We start from the raw sequence: 20,356 nt of genomic DNA on the forward strand, positions 1-20,356 counted from the left end.
CGCAGCGAACACCTTGATAATCGATTCTTTACCATAGCTTCAAATGGGGAAATATCGATAATCGATCATTCACGCCACGCCACTGCCTGGGATATTATTTAGTCAGGAGGGCAACTTTTTTTATTCACACAGAAAGTAACGAAAATCATTTCCAGCTCAACCTTTCGTATAACATGCTATGGTTTTGAGCTCAATTTCATACGAGAGTCTAGCATTCCAATAAATGATGTCTATCTTGTTGTTTAGGAAAACAAATGTTCAGTAAGAAACATCCCCGTTATGAAACATAGATGACGAAGTAAAAATAATTATGAATTCGTTGTAGATCAATGAAAAACAATACACGGGTTCAAAATCTGTATTGGTAATTTATATTATTATTTTATTTTGAGGATTGTGTCGGAGGAAAGATCTTCGTCCGGAAAGGACATCTCTAAAAGTTATTATTGCAGTTATATATTTCTCGAGTTAGGACTTGGTCAAATTTAAAAAATGGATAGATACTTTTGCTGAAGCAAATCTTTTCGATAATACTCAAAGTAATTCCAAATTTTACGTGGAAGAAATTAAATTTTTCATCGGTTAAAAATCACTACATCGGAATACGTTGAAAATTCGGGTAGCTAAACTTTTAAGTACTTAAAATTGACTTGACTACCATGCTCTCTGCGAGAGGGCATAAAGGACTTACGTTAATGAGAACGAAATTAGAGCGTAAGTAGCGCTATCGAGACTCGTCTGTAAAATCAGCATTTCGTAATTGGACTTTAGATTAAAGAGCCGGCTGTATTTTTGCCACTTATTAAAGTTTTTAAGCTGAAAATCATCGGTGAGTTCTTGCAATTAAAATTTCGGAGCAGGTTGAAATATTTAATACTTGATAGAGTGAATCGGTTTGCTCCCGCAAAGAGAGAGACTGGTATGTTTGAGTTGTAAAAATGAAAATTAACGTAAATTTGCGCAACAATCACTGCCATAAAAATTCTTCTTCCTTTCGACAAGGACGGCAAACCGGCTTCAGAGGGTCAAGTAGCGAGATCAAATGTAGATCTTTTCACGGTATGCACTCTCTAGATTTCACCAATTTTGCTGACATGGCAAAAGGTTTGACCGATTTTAGCAGAGCGGAGCCAATTGAAATGAAGATCAAACAGAGCACAAGAGGTCTGAAGTTGTATTCCTCTGCACAACTAAATAATCGACAAAAAGTCCAACATATTTATTCACATTCAGAATATTGTGTTTCGACTTCGAATTTTTATAGAAAATACCCCTGGTAAAAATTGGCAGTAGAATATGTGTTCCAAAATACCATAGACCTACAGCCGACTGTAAGATTTCCAATAGCTTCTATAGCCGGCAACACAATTTCTTATAGTCTTTTATAGCCGATGGCGATTAAGCAACAGCCTGGTTATGAAGTGTATGCTAAACGTTACTAATTACGGATGCTAGGACTTAGTGAGTTTTTGGACTACCGCTCTCTTTTTGGGCCGCAGTATCTTGATTTAATTTGCGAGGAAAGCTCCGTACTTTTGAATGATGCCTGCCATTCCTAATATGTTGGAGTGCCTTCAATTTCGTATGATACTGTGCAATACCTCTGGTGTGAAATAGTTGCTTCAAGCGGCGCGGCGCGCGGGCGGCAGCCAGCGCTGAACGCGCATGGCGCCTACAAACCTAACAGGGATACTTCACGCATTGCGCAATGCGTGAAGTATCCCTGTTAGGTTTGTAGGCGCCAGTGCGCGCCGCTCCGCTTTGTGTTAGGCTCTAATATTTAATCTCGCGGAGTCAGTGTTTTTCAACTCATGACTTTGAAATGTTTGCACACTCTGTATGGATTATTCTCATTTTAATTGATGAAAAAAAATATGTAGTAAAGGAAAATATAATGTGCGTTTTGTAAATATTAGGTGATTCCGTACAAACTTAAGGATTTACAAAGCACAAGAATTTCTACACAATTTCTTATAGCCTTTTATAGCCGATGGCGAAAAAGCAACAGCCAGGCGATAAAGTGTAAAGCCCGGCGATAGGAACTATAGCCCGGCTGTTTAATTTTTTATCGCTTCGTGTAGCCCGGCCGTATGATTTTTTCCACTTTCTACAGCCAGCTATATGATTTTCTATCGCCCTCTTCAGTCGGCTATAAGAACTCCTATGGTATTTTGAAACGCAGCTCCTATCGCCAATTTTTACCAGGGACGTGCGGCTAATTGAACTTATGACCACCTTACTTATTTTTTGCTCATAATTTAGTTTGGTTCTTCTCGTTTGTTCCATTTCTGTCCAGTTCTACTCCCATGGAAAAAAGTGGTGACGAGTCTTTATTGAAATTTTTTTTTTAATATAACATTGGTGGTTAATAACATTATTAAATCCCATTATTTACTTTAGTATATCAATGATTTTGTGTACCTGCCCATTTCACCAAGGGCGGATGGTTGAACCTCAACTTGAGCATGCAGAGAACCAACTTCCCTCGAGTAGGAAGCCCATCCACAATGAAGGGGGCTCTGCTCCAGGGGTAAGGAAAAGAAAGGTAGACGGGGAATTTCCAAGAAGAGTTCTATTAAAGTCCCGAACAAAGACATAAAGACGGAGGGCTAAAAGCAAAAAATGAAGCTTCTTTTCAACCACCTCTACTATTGGCTAGAGGATTGGCGGCGAAATCGGGACAAGTTTGAATTCAAATATAGGGCGGGAACTGAATAAAATAATTGCGGAAACAAAGTATTTTAGGCTGATTTTTGCCCAAATTCAGGTACAAACTCATATTTTTTTAACTCTAGGTTAGTTTCCGTCCGTCGTCGACCGATTAATTTCATTTGGGAGTAACGTTGATCTAGAACTGTAACGGCCTGTTTGAACCTGCAGAACCACCATGAGCAGAAGAAAAACTAACTTTATCTGAGATTACTGCCTGTTACCGAGCAAAAGTAGGTGTATTATGTTAGGACGCAGACCGAACTTTCTTAGTATATTCGTTTTAGGAATTTAAAATACGTTTCGAAGAAGAAATATGCAGAAATCAAGAGGACAAGTTCAAATCAAATTTCCGTTTGCCGCCATGGATTCCCGCGCTCATTTACACACTCACACAAGCGCGCAGCGCCGAACCTAGCTTCACTTTTTCCCCGTGCTTTTAGATACGAGCGCTCCGTCTTTATGTCTTTGGTCCCGAAGTCCTAACGTCTAAAATTTAGTATGTGTAGAGCATGTTTGTAGAAATTGTGTCCTTAAATTCGTACCCTGTCTAGCGTAGAGTCCCTTTATACTGAGAGTCAAGACAACAACCCTCATGGAGTCACAAACGGGAATAAAGATTACAGAAATTGAACGTTTTTGTTTCTGTAATCTTTGATCGGCCCATTCTCAAATTCCTCTCTCCGTTCCTTCTCTCATTCCGTTTGTTCCTTGCCGAACCCGTGATTCCCTGGTCCATTCCAGATTATAATCTTTGCAATTGGTGAAACTGTAATCTTTATTCTCGTTTGTGACACTGTGGAGGCCTAAAATACCGGTAACCAATCAGAAATGGATTCGCATTGTCTTGACTCTCAGTATAAAGGGACTCTATTCTAGGGGTGAGAAAAAGAAAGGTATACGAGGAATTTCCAAGAAAGGATCCATTGAAGTCCCGATAAGTTCTAACGTCTAAAATTTAGTAAGTGTAGAGCATGTTTGTAGAAATTGTGTCCTTAAATTCGTAGCCTGTCCAGCGGTCCATTCTCACTCTGCTAGATGACATTCATTGGCTCGTCTTAAGATCATCCGACAGCACGATGCCAGGAAAATGCGCTTCTAATATTTTCTGTGTCAGTCGTAGCCGTATTCACGGCGCGCGGCGATCAAAGAAATATCGAATTTCTAGATGAGTACTCAAGGGTGTCTTTTGCTCTTTGCAGGAAACTCTGAGCCTTGAGCAGCCGGCAGAAGCGATCGATGGCGGGAGAATTCTGTCAGTATCGGATTCCGGACTATCGCCATCAGACAAATACGAACAGTGGTTCCTCCACCTCATCCAGTGAAGAGACTTGCTGTCCATTAAAGTAAGAAGATATTATATCAAACATTTTAAGCGTATTGTGGAGAGGGAGAGAGTGGGGATTCACATGACGGTCACCTCCCATTCCGATATTTGCACTTCCATGACGTTTTCTGCTGTGTTTTATGCTAAGGAAAAACGCCGTATAAGCCTTCAGTCGTTGCCAAATTTCCTTTGATAAAACACAAATTTTCTGGTAAACTTATGAATATTTTCCTTCCAATTTTTCTAAGACAGATTTGTTCGCAAGTTCACCTAAAGTTCCTGAAAATTTTAGGAAAAAACATTTATAATTTTCCTCAAAAATAAACATTTTATCGAAGAAAATTTGCCAATTCTCGAATGTTTATACGGCGTTCTTCCTTAGCACGGCAGTTTTTCGGCCGTATACTCTTCGTTTCATGTGAACGTACTCTCGGTTCTAGGAAATGCATCTTCGCTTCATAAAACCGCGCAAATCAAAATATGAAATAGCCTTGGTTGCATGATGAACCGACCCCAGAACCGAGAGCATACCGTTTGATGTAACTATTAAGTAATATTAGGTGTTTTCTTGCGGTCATTTATGCTCTAATTTGGTGTTTTAGAGTGATGTTTTTTTGAAAAATATACAGCTTGATTACAAAACTGGATGTATTAGATTAATTTTTATAATAAAATATTGAAAACGGAAAAAGCGATTATCCGGAAAGCTCCTCCAACTATACGATTATTTCGTCTCTGAAAATTGATTCACCTCAAATCTCTCACGTAACATGCCACTTTTGAAAGTAAAAACCAGGTGATCATCAATGAAATAACTGCTAAAGTGGGAGTATATATTCTTACAATATTCTGGAAATGCATAAAAATACTATTCCTCCGCTCACCCGGGGGTTCGCCGGGGGGGGGGGGGGGGCAGGGGGCTGCCGTAGAAAATTAAAGCCATCTCGTCCGCTACGTCTGCCAAGAAGCGCTCGTCGGGTAATGGCGTGAAACTTCATTTGCGCTCTTCAGATGACGCATAAAATGAAACCTTAAATGCATTTAAGAGGAGAACGTTCCTGCTGGAGAGCAAACAAATGGCCGGGATCTCGTGAAAAGAGTGTCTGCATTTTTCATCAGACCTCGTTTAATTCATGAATAAGTTGCACGGCTAACCTGTTGCGAATGAAGTGCCATTCTTTACCCCCTCGAGCTTGGGCTATCACAAAAATAACCTGAGCTGCTTTGATGCCAACCTCCTGAAGAGAGCATAACAATAATTCTCACGTGCTCGCTGTTATTACTTTGTATTCTACTGTGTTCACATCTTTAAAGTTGAGACGAGGTAAAATGGACAAATTGCGGTGAAATTAATTCCATGTTGTTATTTCGATTAGCTAGCGTCCGTTTAAATTATTCCTTGAACACTTGCAACATTCAACGATGAGGGCCCTTATCTGAGCTAGACGCATTTCTTTAGCAAAAATACCCTGCACTGAGAAAAAAGCTCGATCATTTGAGTCATAAGTACGAACATAAAGGCCGCTTTCACAGAGCTTTCTGGCGCTTTGCGACACCTAGCCACCAAAGCCCCCTATTCTTCCAAAGCCTTTCAGGGAGTTGGCACTTCCTCATTTCCTCTAAAACCCCCTATCGCCATCCTTTCACTGGACGTCCCCTTCGTCTTTGCCCAGATGGAACCTAATCTAGCATCTCCTTCGGCAGCCTCTCCTCCGTCATCCTGTTAACATGGCCATACCGACAAGCTGTTTGGTCATGACGTCGAATACCTAGTCATCATAAGTATCGTGTTCTATACCGGTCGTACTATTCGGTTCATGTAACTGCACTTTCGGTTTTAGGGACCGTATCCTCGGTTCGTGCTACCAAGTTTTTTCTATAGTTCTTTTCTGTGCTCCATATCGGCCGTGCTCTTCGGTGCATGCAACCGCATAATAAATCAGCACATATCGACGGTGTAAGTCGGCAATCACATAAATCGGTTTGCGACGTCGCAGACTTCCTGTCATACTTGATTTTTTAAACAGGAAACTACTCAACGGCAACTCTGTAAAACTGCCGCAATTTTTCTTCTCGGTGCGAGGAAAATTCTGCAAAAATTTCAAGGAATGATGTCAATTTGTTCTCCTTTAAAAAAATAACACAGAGGCGGAGATTTTCAGACACTGCAAACGAGTTATGTGATTGCCGACTTACATCGTCGATATGTGTTAATGTAGCACGAACTGAATGATTTCGGAAACAACCAATTGCCGTGTATGGTCTTTTGCAGAAATACAGTTGAAATTATTTTCTAACACAATGCACAATTGCTCTTTAGTAAAAACCACTAAAAAAGTTAAGCCCGAGGAGAATGTACTTTTTTTGTATTATTTTGTGTAATATTAAGTTCAAACTCAAAGGCACGCAGAGGTGGATCCAGCAATTTGGCAACACCGGATTTCCTCCATTTCTTAAATAATCGATTCCTGTTGGAGCACCTAGCCCTCTAAAAAATCGAAACATATCCATAGGTTTAAATGGGGAAAAAACAATGTTGCCTTTTTGTTAGATGTGCTAATGAAGACACGTGTAATTTGATTATATGACTACTCACGAGTGAACGACTCGGTGCATAGAATCGAATTTTTAAGAGGAGTCAATATATGTATTAGTAGAGTTTGGTCGCACGATCAGCACTCGAATTGTTCATGGGAAGCTCTCGTCGATATTCAATAAAATAAGTTGTGATCGGTTCAGTAAACTTTTTTGCCGATGGATGCACAAAAATGCATTGCAATCGAATAATTTTTAGTCCGGCGTATGACAGATTTCAATTTTGAATTGCTCTATTTCACACCGTAAAAGGGTTGATTTGATTTCATTCAACGTCCCATAAAAAGGAGACGATTTGACATTTTAGTTGCTTCAAACGTTATCCCGGATGAATGAAGTAAAAGACGATTTATCCAATTAAAAGCCGGATTCATTCTACAAGCCAACTTCAATTAGCCAAACTGCTTTGATTGCGATTTATTGTATTTAGTGCGACTTAGGATGCTTGTATTCGATAGCGGTTTTTTTCCAGTGTAGAACCACGTGGTTTTTTTTGAGCGTTCATCGTGCCACACGTAGGCTACCTTTTTTGCGGCGGGAAAATATTTTATATTCTCATTATTTTTTTTTCTTATTGCTTATGTCTTTCTTTGGTCTGTAGCACTTCATGCAATCATGGTACGCTTTTCTTTGAAATAATGTATTATTACCTCGAGAAACTGCATGTTCAACTTAATAACGCCTCCATGTCAAATTCCAGTTCTCGTTCAAAAATGTTTGCTCGAAGCTCTGTGTGCACGAGGTACCCATTCACTACATAACATGAACCCTATACATTACTTAATGATAGAATATCCTGTCAAAAGAGCTGATATTATTGGATCTAGGTTAGTCGCGTATCCTTCAGTGATTCATTTCGTTCTGTATTGTCGAAAGGGAACGTCTGTGCGTTGGAGCCAATACATGGTTCTTCTTTCTCTTTTTTTTTTTTTTTTTTTTCGAAATTGCGATCTTCGCAATCCATCATGACTCTGATTCGATTCTTTATATTATCGACTTTTTATAAATACACCTTATTGAGACTTTCAGACAACCATAATTTAAATGCTCATGTTGTTCACTCTCAAAGAAATGGGACCTCTAAGATCAACGAGAAGCACTCCATGGCTTTAAGTCTTGGATACAACTATTCGTGTCTAAAGGATGTCCGTGTTGCATACTCACGTATTAGAAGGCGCCCAGTCTTTCCATGCGTTCGCCACGTGGACATCCGTATGCAACGCAAGACAAGCAAGACTTAGCGCTGATACGGTTGAGAATGAAAAATACCCGACTTTAGTTCACAATATCTTGTGCGGTCACACACTTCACACCAACTTACAATCACCACGGATTGACATTAAGAACTTTATTTGTGAATTTACTAGTAACCTCATGAATAGGAAATATCCATACATATGCGCAGATTCTATTTCCATAGGTGGATATTGCGAGGTCGTTGATAGCTAGAATTGCAACTTTTTGTGAACACATGTGGCATAGCAGGTGAAATCAAACTCCAGTGCGAATTTATACTTTAAAATTATGAAATAAGTTCGACCCAATTTTGATACTTAAGAACGCAGTCACATATGAGTATTATACATGCTGCTGTCATGTCTTGCAAAAATTATTCTGATCCACAATGTAGGTAGCAGCTTGACTCACCTTTGCAAGAGAAGTTAATGTTTAATCGTATTTAATTAATTAGTTTTGGTTCCTCAACTATTTTATTTAATTAAATTTTAATTTATTGATTTAGGGCGTAAATTTTAAGCTCAGATAGTTGGTTAAAAAGTGGTGCAGTCGAGCTCATATAGATATTTTGGGAAAAATAAAAAGGGCTCTCTTCAAGCAGACTCGCCAGCAAAGCCTAGTGAACAGTTGGCAACTCCGTAACGTCATGAATTGTGATTTTTCACGGTCTAATGGACCGTTAGAGAGCAAAGCACGTATTCTTCAAAAGATTCTTTAAGTTATTGTCGAGATATCTTTTTTCTGGGGTTATGAGCGTGGCGGCACCGACCGCTTACAAGCCGCCCCTCGTTTTGAGAGTCTCAAAAATTTCATCAGCGCTTTCAAAGTCTTCTCTAGGAGTGTTATTGCGACCAGATCGAAGAACTATCCAAAGGTTGCTCGGGTTAGGCAAAATTTGGGTGGAGGTAAAACTTGAAGGAATTCCTAAATTCCCTAAAATGAATCAAAATTTACTAAAATTAACCCAAAATAAGGTCAAAGTTAAAGTGCAGAGGGAAAAAACTTCTTCCCACTGCCCTCCTCAAACGATGCCCCAGTCTTTTTAGGAGTCTGATTTTTGTCTTGATAAAGCAGCATAGTGAGATCGCATGTGGCGCGCGCAAGCAAGGACTGGGTGCCTTCATATACGTGAGTATGCAACACGGACATCCACTAAGCACGTATAGTTGCATCTAAAACAAATACCCGTCAGAGTAATCTGCCGCTCTGAAGGAAAATGCCTTAAGAACATTCGAATTTTACCAAACCTCCGATACAGCCCAAAGTAGCATTTTTCAACATAGAAAATCGCGATTAAGTCGCGATATGTAGCAGCATTGACTGCGATATATCCTCGATAAAGTTGCGACATTTGGATTATATATGGACGATTTTCCGCGATTTCAGACTATACATTCCGAAATGTAGCGCAGTGGAATTCCGATATTATCGCAATATTTTGAAAAGAAAAAAACTGGTCAAATTTTCTAGCAGTACTCAAAATTTGCTGAAAAGCGGTTCTTGGGATGTTGCAAAATTTCACAAAACTGTGAATTTTTTCAAAGTTGTAACATTTTACAGCGTAGAAAAATGTCACCCACATTTCGAAAATTTCGGCAATAACGGAAGTATTTAGAATAGTATTTATTTCCGAAAAAAGCTAGGATATTATTCAGAGAAGTATGTCGATGCTCTCTCTAACGACGAGAAATATGATGTTTGTTTCAGTTCGAATTGCTGCAAAACAATAACGTCATGCCTATCGAGCCTGGCGATATTCTCGCTGGTGCTCTCGTACACGGTGCTGGGGGCGCTGACGTTCATGACCCTGGAGGGGCGGGCGCAGGAGGGCGGGGCCCGCGGGGGGGCCTCCAGCCCGGGGGGCCCCGACAAGCTCCGGGCGGCCACCGTCGAGAAGCTCTGGTCCATCACCGAGGACCTGAACATCCTCTACAAGGAGAACTGGACCCGGCTCGCTGAGCAGGAGGTTCTCAAGTTCCAGGACTCCCTCATCCGCAAGTACCACGTTGCTGGGGTCGCTCAAGGAAATGCCACGCTTCCCGTCCCCGGTCACCGTTGGAACTTCCCCTCTTCCTTCCTCTATTGCCTCACGCTCATCACCACTATCGGTACGTCACCCACTAGCTATAGACACCTAGCCTCACACGGAGAAAAAAACTTCGAGCATGGGACCCGAAGTTGAGGTCATACAGATCTCTGAAGTTTTCGGATCACGCATCTGAAAACTTGAGGTCCAGGTGGGTCAGACATCTGAGGTACCTCGGTATGTACCGGAGCACTTCAGATGTGTGACCCGAACCCTTCGGTATACATCGAAGTACTTCAGATGTCTGACCCGAACTTCGGCACCTGGACCTCAAGTTTTCGGATGCATGATCCAAAATCTTCAGAGATCCATATGACCTCAACTTCAGGCCCCACGCACGAAGTTTTTTTCTCCGTGCACTCGGTCGGACTAATGGACCAATAGACAAGGTACGAATTTAAGCATTCTAATACACGTTTCTTGACCAGAATTTCACGTAGAACACGATTCGCGCGACGAAAATTACCAAAATCAACTTCTAACAAAAATATTAACGTTTATATTTCATATTGGTTACGAGGAGTTTGAACTGCCCGCTCACAAGAAACTCAAAGCTCTACGTGAGTCAAATCGTGCACTTCAACGGTTTCAGCAAGCTTCTCAATCAAGCGATGTTCATTTCCCACCATGTGCTGTTCAAACTATAAACAACTTGCAATAGCTGAGCTAAAGCGTCAAGATTAAGGTTGCCAGATTTTTATATCGCAGAGACTGTCATGATAACGTTTAGCGCGCGATGTGAGTCACGTAGAGCATTGAGTTTTCATGAGCGGGTGGTTTGAATTCACGCATCCAGAATCATTAAATATCTTCACAACAAGTTGATTTCGGTAATATTCGTTGTGCGCATCGTGTTCTACGTGAAATTTTGGTTATGAAACGTGTATGAGAATGCTGAAATTCGTGCCTTGTCTACTGGTCCATTGTCAAAATTGATTGACGAGACAATAGACATAGAAAGCATGGAGCGATCCTATTGCTTGAAATGGGTGGTGCCAATAGACTAAGAGAGAAAATGATGAACTAACTGTAGGGTCTCTCGTGAGTTGCTGTTCGTTAGTCTATTACTTTCTCTGTCAATTTTAACCACACGCTTCCACCAATACTGCGTGCTAAGGAAGAACGCCGTATGAACATTCGAGAGTTGCCTTTTTTCCTCCGATAAAATTTTTAATTTTGAGGAAAGTTGTGAATATTTTTCCTTGAAATCTTCAGACACTTTAGATCAAATTACAAACAAAATCATCTGATAAATTGTAATAAATATATTCACAGATTCTTCTGAAAATTTGCGATTTGTTCATTCGGTGAAATTCGGCAACGCCTGAAAGCTCATACGGCGTTTTTCCTTAGCACGACAGAACAGTTTCCTCTTATCATCTTTGCCCATAGCTTTATCTACCAATTTTAAGAATCAGCTCGCAGGGACATTATATTTTAGAGACATGGCACTACTGTCTCACCTATAGTGTAAAAGTTACTTTCCGAAATCACACTCAGCTTTGCCTCTTGATTACTGATGACAAAGGAAATGAGCATCGGTTTTGCAATCCCAAGATGGGAGGAACTAGGAACTTATCCTGTGGAGGGGGGGGGGGGGCAGAAAGGCACCTCATCTAGGGGCGTCTGACGGGGTGGGCACTGACAGACACTCCACTGGAAAGGCTCTCGCTTTGCGGGGTTCTCCCAGCCTCATAGGAGTATTTGGAGGATTTCTCCAGCATCAAAAGGAGCCGGGGTGGTCCGGGAAAATGTTTCAAAATTGAGTTATCTCAGGCGCAATTTGACGTATTTCTGCCAAACGGAACTATGTGCATTATGACATGAGCCCTCGCTGTTATGCATGTATTCTTATGGGTTCCAGGGTCATGTCTCAACGAACATAGTTCTGTTTGGCAGAAATACGTCCGATTTTCAGTTTTTCCCACCAAAAAGTTGTTCCAATTACTACCTAAAAGGTGATATTTGTGGCACGCCTTTACTCAGCAAAATCCCTCGCATTTCTCGGGAAGCCCGTCCATGAATACTAACCTAATGTGTATAACGTGCCTGACAAAGTGATCGACTCGATAATTATCAGTCACAATCAGGCTAATTTTATTTGGTTTTTTGCTCAATAATCATCATTAGGTAACCATGTTTAACCATCAGTAGGTAAAAAATTGAGTTGACCTCTGAATTTGATTTCTACCTCGCTTTAATCACATTGCCTGGATTGTAAGTGGAAGGGATCTAAGATCTAAAAAAAATTGGCTCTGGTTGCGACAAATTAGTGCGAAGTATGTGTAAAAATACTGAAGTTAGATTTTTGGAGCACGATAGAAGACTCTATAAAGGAATGGGAGTAGGTTCTAATCGGTACCTTTCCTGTCCAAAATAGTTTCCCGAGTCTGACCCATAACGCAGTTAAATGTGAACTAGGTCACTATAGATCTAGAGACAATGTAATTAACGGAACAATATTGAAACAACTTAATGAATAAACAATTTGACTATACTTTCACTCTTTACCTCTGCCATCAATTTTTGTTGAAATAGCGCGGAAATAGACGAACGGATGGCGGAGCGCTTGCCACATAAGCATGTAGAAATTGAGAGCGCTGCATGATAAATTCGACTTCACTTCGCAAGATGAGAGTATGAGAGCCAAAACAGTGGTATATTTTAGAAATGCTACTAATTGTATATTTCAACGGCTGAAAATGAATAGGATTTGCCCTCGTCTCATGAAAATGGCACATAAGTGTCGTTTAAAGCTCCGTCGCGTCGGTAGTATTTTTACACGCTTCAGTGAGCATGATCGTAAGAAGACCCGAAACTGCAGCATGCAACAATATCTCCATACATTACAGTTTACAATGGTAAAATCGCTATTGAATCGATGCCGATTCTCAAAGATTTCATCTCTACACGGAGAAAAAAATTTCGTGCGTGGGACCCGAGGTTTAAGTCATATGGATCTTTGAAGTTTTCGGATCGAGCATCTGAACACTTTAGGTCTAGCTGTCGAGGTTCGGATCACACATCTGAAACTTCAGTTCTTACATCTGAAGTACTTCGGTTTTCACATCCGAACAACTTCGGTTCTCACGTCAAAAAAACTTCGGTTCTCACATCTGAAGTACTTCAGACCTATAGTGTTCAGATGCTCAATCCGAAAACTTCAGAGATCCATATGACCTAAACTTCGGGTCCCACGCACGAGGTTTTTTTCTCCGTGTAAAAATATCTAGCGATAGAATCGGATTGAATCGCTTAAAATCCAAGTGAAGCAGGCTACCTCACCTGAAATCGATTGTTTTACATAAAGTAAAATGAAGGAAAAACACTGTTGCCGAGTAGCAGGGACCGCAATTGCCATCGATATGCTACAGTTTCTTAATTCTTTTAAATTACATCCCATGAAATTCAGCGCAATGACGCCCCTCATTCGTGAAATTATAGGATCCAATAACAGGTAAGAGGAGGCTAGACTTGGCAGCCTCCGCGCAAGTTCTCGGTAAATGAGTTTCGTTAACTCTTTCTCCAGATCGGGCAATTCGATTAACTTGTTAGTCGGTGCTTTTCTCCTCGCATCACCGGTCACGAATGGAAAGTTCGCGTCAAAGATCCCTCCTCTCCGCGAAACTCACTTCTCTATCTGAGAGGCTTCCCAGTTATTATTTTTCGTAAAATTCAACTCTTGAACTTTCTCCTGTCCTTCTTTCCCTTTGTAACAGCTGTATCTTTCCGGTTCTAAGAGCTTTGTCGTCACATTTCTAACGAAATTGCCGGACGAATAATGTGCTTCCTCGGCCGCTTTTTTCTCTGAATTATTATAGAGGCATTCTCATTCTTTGAATCTGCCGATATTGGATAAGAAACATTCGAACTTACTCGGAATCAATCAAAAGATTCAAAAGGGACAAAGGTCTATCGGGTGATTTTGAGCAAGCTAACGGTCAGAGTATAATTCTACCGTGCTAAGGAAAAACGCCGTATGAGCCTTCAGGCGTTGCCAAATTCTCTTTGATAAAACACGAATTCCCTGGTAAACTTATGAGTATTTTTCTTCCAATTTGTCAGAGAGTTTTGTTAGTATTTTGATCTAAAGTTCCTGAAAATTTCAAGGAAAAATATACATAACCTCCCTCAATAATGAACATTTAATTGAAAGAAATTTGGCAACTCTCGAATGCTCATACGGCGTTCTTCCTTAGCACGGAAGAATTATGACCCCCCTCCCGCGTCCCCCTTTATGGCAACCATGAGACAACCTTACACCTCTTTTTTGAATTACGTAGACTGGCCTGACCCTACCCCCCAATTTTTTAGAAAATAACAGACAAAGCCGGAAAAATCGCTACAAAATTTTAAGTCTTGAAATATAAAGTTACTTTTTTTTAAAGTGGAGGGTGTGTGTAAGACTGGGCTTGGCCCCCTTTTTCCCATTGTGAGATCCGGTCATGCAAGCTCAGACCCTTTACGTAGTACTTGAGCGGCACCTCATGCTAAAATAAACTGTGTACCGATGAATTAAATCAAAAGGAATTATATCGATGGCTTAAGTGCGAGAGAAAGTATCGCCATTGAGGTGGTTCAAAATTTTCACTCCTATTTTATTTTTTCCAAGAGAAACAAGCCAACTTCATGGCTTGAAATTTATACAGAACAGTCCACCATCAGAGGAGAAAAATTGCTGGCTGGTAATTTCATATACTTTTTTATCAGTAACAGTTTCTCATTATTTTCTCGACGCAAAGTCCACTGAGTGTTTGAAACGTTAAGTACGGAAAGGGAACTATTTAATGTTTCTATTACTCAGGATTGTATTGATATTAAGTGGTTCCTCGCTAAAAATTCCCACCTGGGAAACTCTCGAGAAGTTATACCTCTTTGGCAATACTCAGAGAGTTCGCGCTTTTCATGATAGATTTTCGAGGAAATTCAATCACTTTTCTCCCATAAACGGCTCTGCGAGCGAAATTACCAAATCGTTCCAAATGACATCACGGGATGGTTTGGATACCATCGAATTGGATTTAAATAAACTACATTAAGGCCTGATCGAGTCGTTTGAGTACAGAGCTTTGTGGGAGGAGAGGGTAGCTTTTGGTTCTGCGCATTGCCATCATTTCGATATTTTGGATAATTGGAATGATTGAAATCGGGTGATCCCAAGCATCAGTATAGAAATCCAAAGCACTTGTCTCTAAATGAATTATCGAAGAATGATCATATTCGAGGAATCAACCTCTGAAGCCTTCCCCTGGTAAAAATTGGCAGTAGAATCTGTGTTCCAAAATAGCATAGACCTACAGCCGACTGTAAGATTTCCAATAGCTTCTATAGCCGGCAACACAATTTCTTATAGCCTTTTATAGCCGATGGCGATTAAGTAACAGCCTGGCGATAAAGTGTATGCTATCTGTTACTAATTACGGATGCTAGGACTTAGTGAGTTTCTGGACTACCGCTCTCTTTTTGGGCCGTAGTATCTTGATTTATTTTGCGAGGGAAGCTCCGTACTTTTGAATGATGCCTGCCATTCCTATTATGTTGGAGTGCCTTCAATTTCTTCTTGGATACTGTGCAATACCTCTGGCGTGAAATACTTGCTTCAAGCGCCGTGGCACGCTGCGGCGCGGCAGGCGGGCAGCCAGCGCGAAACGCGCACTGGCGCCTACAAACCTAACAGGGATACTTCATGCATGGCGCAGTGCGTGAAGTATCCCTGTTAGGTTTGTAGGCGCCAGTGCGCCGCCGCTCCGCTTTGTGTTAGGCTCTAATATTTAATCTCGTGGAGTCAGCGTTGTTCAACTCATGACTTTGAAATGTTTGCACACTCTGTATGGATTATTCTCATTTTTATTGATGAAAACAAATATGTAGTAAAGGAAAATATAATGTGCGTTTTGTAAATATTATGGGGATTCCGTACAAATTTGCGGATTTACAAAGCACACGAATTTCTACACAATTTCTTATAGCCTTTTATAGCCGGTGGCGAAAAAGCAACAGCCATGCAGGCGATAAAGTGTAAAGTCCGGCGGCAGGAACTATAGCCCGGCTGTTTAATTTTTTATCGCTTCGTGTAGCCCGGCCGTATGATTTTTCCACTTTCTACAGCCAGCTATATGATTTTCTATCGCCTTCTTCAGTCGGCTATAAGAACTCCTATGGTATTTTGAAACGCAACTCCTATCGCCAATTTTTACCAGGGTTATTCCGTCCTATACTCGCTCCATGGCGCTTAGGTCCGTTTGACAGAGCGCGCTATCCGGGATTCTAAATTCCTCAAAAGGAACTCAAATTGGCGCTTAGTTCCGTTTGATAGAAATACGTCCAATTTTAAATCTATTTTAATACTATTTCCCATACCAGAAAAAAATTATAAAAAAACTGTGAAATCAGCTCGTTAATCACTTTCCAATGAAGCAATAAAAAAATGTAATGGAAATTCTCTTTGCCATGTGTTACAGGTTGCGGGAGCGTATCGCCGCGGACTCCGTGGGGTCGGATCGTGACGATCTTCTACGCCCTGATCGGGATCCCGCTCATGCTGATCTACCTGTCGACGATCGGCGAGTTCCTGGCCAACAACTTCCGGCGGCTCTACCACTGCCTCGGCGGGAAGAAGAAGTCGCCTCCGCCCCCGCCGCAAGTGGTCGGGAACCACGTGCCCAAGGACTACAAAGCCAAGGAGCTCTACTCTCGGCCGCCGCTCCAGCCGCAACACGTCCCGCTGCTCGTCTCCTTGGTCATCATCATCCTCTACATCGTCCTCGGCGCCGCCATCTTCAACAAGCTCGAGAACTGGAGCTTCCTCGAGGGCTCCTACTTCTGCTTCATCTCCCTGGGCACGATCGGCTTCGGCGACTTCGTGCCCGGCTCCATGGAGACCACCGAGAAGCTCTCCGTCTTCGCCAGCTCGGCCTACATCCTCGTCGGCATGGCCATCATCTCGATGTGCTTCAACCTCATCCAGGAGGAGATCCTCCTCCTCACCCAGAAGTTCAACCACCCGCCCGTCAACCCTAAGTCGGATCTACAAATGATCGGCGCCGTGTCCTGACCCGAGGCCGCCGGTCCGCCGAGGGACCAGAAGCAGCTGGACGGGCCGAAGAAGTTCAAGTTGGCCCAGATGCCGGCCTACGACATCAACACGTTCAGCTTGCCGCGGAGCAAGAACGTGTACATCAACTCGGGGAACTTCCAGCGCGCGGTGCCCATGCGGAGTTCGATCGGGTGCCAGAGGATCGCCAGCAACGAGCCGCTGGTCGAGTACTTCATCCCGCGCAGCATCAGCGAGTTCAATTTGTCCATCATCAACAACGAGTCGCTCCCCCCGCTCCCGCCGTCGGCCCTCAAGACGCCCAGCAAGGACCAGGCGCGCTCCAGGGAGAAGATGGTCACCTTCGAGGACGATGCCATCATCCTCAATCAGACGAGCAAGCCTTCTTTAGTCGAGGACATATTTATTTGAAATCAGGAGAACCCCACGACGCCGAGCGTTCTCGAGCTGTTGCCACCTGTCGCGGATCTGGCTTTTGTTCAGTCGCTCTCTTTTTCACTTTGAACTTTTGCCGTTGCGGCGTCCGTGACACTTTAATAAGTCTGAAAGTAATTCAACCGGAATTTCCTATTCTTTCAGCACGAAGCAAGGGACTTTTAGACTGGGCTCAAGAATCATATGGACGTGTTTCTATTAAATAGAACTAAGCGCCAAACTGAGTTCCTTTTGAGGATTTCAGAATCCTGGATAGCACTTTCTGTCAAACGGAACTAAGCGCCATGGAAAAGCATTGCGAGTATAGGACGGAACGAGCATCGCGTTCCGCAACACCCGCCAATCCAAGCCCCCGTCTCCCTTCCTCCCCCTTTGGCACTTAGTTCCGTTTCATAGAAATACGTCCATAACCTAGATTTTGGGATTCCTACCTTCGCAGGACTTGGCACTAACCCAGGCAGGGCTGGTACCCTCCGTAAATCTAGGCGATGCCATTTTGACCTCCTTCTCTAGGCATGAGCTTTGAACATCTTTTGCCGTGGGTCCTTGAATATCTTCGAATCTGAGGATATTGTATAAACTTGAAAGTTTTTAAATTTTATGTCATGTGTTATTTGTGTTCATGGCCATTCAAATGATTGATATTCTCTCTCCTTGGTATAATGGACCTCTGAAGTAATGTTAGACCGGGTTGGTCATGCATTTCCGTTTCCCTAGCGGCAAAAAAAAAATTCAGATGAGGGAGTAAGAACTTTGTTTTTTAAAGCATGTTACTGACTTTGAATATTTTCCTTTGCGTCCTTGAGGACTGATGAAAATCCTTTCGAAAGTACCTGTGAAGTGATTTGAAGTTCTTCACTTTATCGATTAGAATTCCCTGAAAAGTCCTGGATTTTAGATTTGAAAGGTTGCTGTGAGCCATAGTATTCAGGTAGCCGATCTGTTTTATTTCAAGCTCCATAAGCTCGAGATCATTTACCATCAGGAGACAATCCTCATCCGTAGCCTCTTTCTAAGTACCAACAATTTACCAAAAAAACGCATATTGACGGTTAAACTACCAAACCACGTATCTCGTTTCGCGGTATTTAAGAATCTCCGCTCCTATTTAATTTGTTTGAAGGTGAGCAAATCAATATCATTTCTTGAAATTTGTACAGAATTTTCTTTCCATAGAGAGTGAAAACACAGAAGTTTTCAAGAATTGGCGTTGAGTAGTTCCCTACTTAAAAAATAAAATATAACAGGAAGACTACAACATCGCAAACCAAGATACGTGGTCTGGTAGTCTTACCGTCGACATACGTATATTGAACTTTATTCAGATAAAATCGTTTTTTTTTATTGACGCTAGTTTTCGGCAATTTTAATGGGGAACAAATAGCGATAAACTGAGACAAAGTGGTAAAGTGATTGTGTTGAAAAGACTGTAACAACGGAAACTTTTCATTAGAAAATGGAAAATGTTTGATCCTGGGCCATTATGTAGAGTGTTCAATGTTCTTTCAAGACCGCAATGTCAATATTGGCTCGTAAAGTGTGTCGTCCAGAAAATTGAACGGATTAATGAATATTCAAGGCAATTAAGACATCAGCTATTTTCCCCCTAGTTGTTTTCTAACTTCTGGGAAGACTGACGTGATTGCAAGAACTGCAATATTTTTCAGGAACTACCACCCAACAGGTACAAATATCTCATGAGATCAGCTCGATGCCTTACAGTGGTGTTTCTCTCACTGAAAATTAATGCGGTGTTAAAAAAAAAGAGAAGGTAATGGAGGCCATGCATTTTTCTAATTCACCTTCGATTTTTGAGGTAGGCAAAAAAGCATCATCCTTGCTGCAATAATAACATGTATGTATCCAAAAAGGTCCTTATCTTGCCAACAAATTCTGTAATCCTAATATTGCTGTAAATTATTTCAGACCTAAACCTAACGATCTTGAAACTAGTTCTTTTTTCTTACTCAATTTTGTATATTTTTATATTGAATCATATAAATATGCAGTGAGTATTCACTCACGAATATTCTTGGAAAAGCTGTGCTTCCTTGACTTATGTGTAAAGAACGCCACTGATACAGAGTAACATACAGCAAAGGAGAAATTAAAATAGAGTGTTAAGTTAGTGGCATGGTGTTGTTGTAAAATTGAAATTTTTGTCTAATTAGCTAACATGGCCTTACGAGTTACTTGTTACTTACACCCAGAACAGAGAGGTTGCAACTACTCCTGAAAATGTAACTCTATCTAGCGTCTGCAGCGCCTTGAAACGAGAGGGTAGACCACATGCAACCACAACTAAAAATCCCGATTACAGCAACTGTATTGTAATTTCTGCCCATTTGATAACCACCCTCGATAAAATTGCAATAATTTAAAGATGCAATTGCCACTTGTAGCAATCGACGCTATTCCTTGAGGAGTGGATCATAGGAGAATACCAATCATGAGTGCTCAACCCTTTGAGATTTGACCCAAACTTTGAGATTGTAATATACCACGTTTTTTGTCCAACATCATCCGCTCATCTGAAAATGACGGAGTCCTTTAATGAAGCATTCCCTTATTAGGTGAACCTCAATTCCACCTATCGTCCCAATTGTTACCGTTACCTACGCTCTTCCTTAAGGCATACTGTAGGTACCTACATCGTGAATTGTTGACTAATTTATTGTTTAGGCTGTAAATTTAATTTGAGATAAATACGCACGAAAAAGTGACTCGTCAAAAAATTGCCGTCGAGGAGGAGGTTTAAAATTATCCTCGACTTTCCGGCAGTTTGATATGAGTTTTTTTGTTTTACCTTCGGATGAATCGTTCCGAGTTGTAAATTTTCTTAGTTTTGTTAAATTACCGTTAATTATTTTAAAATAAGAGCCAAAAAGACCATTAAAGAAAAGATTCAATTATT

The 20,356-nt window shown here is 41.3% G+C and overlaps 1 protein-coding gene across 3 annotated transcripts in view; it reads left to right on the top strand.

Moving 5' to 3' along the window:
• Positions 1-20,356, top strand: part of sand (potassium two pore domain channel sandman) — a 56,618-nt gene extending 36,262 nt beyond the window's left edge. For 2 of the 3 annotated variants that reach the window (XM_019042750.2, XM_019042751.2), the window contains exons 2-4: positions 3,912-4,055; positions 9,575-9,975; positions 16,415-20,356. In XM_019042750.2, coding sequence (XP_018898295.2) covers positions 3,949-4,055; positions 9,575-9,975; positions 16,415-17,007 — 1,101 coding nt within the window. In that variant the 5' untranslated portion in view covers positions 3,912-3,948 and the 3' untranslated portion in view covers positions 17,008-20,356. Of the gene's footprint in view, positions 1-3,911; positions 4,056-9,574; positions 9,976-16,414 lie in introns of those variants that run through there. The other variant, XM_019042749.2, reaches the window with a different exon arrangement.

Source organism: Bemisia tabaci, chromosome 4, assembly GCF_918797505.1.
Source record: "Bemisia tabaci chromosome 4, PGI_BMITA_v3".
NCBI classification, from domain to species: domain Eukaryota; kingdom Metazoa; phylum Arthropoda; class Insecta; order Hemiptera; family Aleyrodidae; genus Bemisia; species Bemisia tabaci.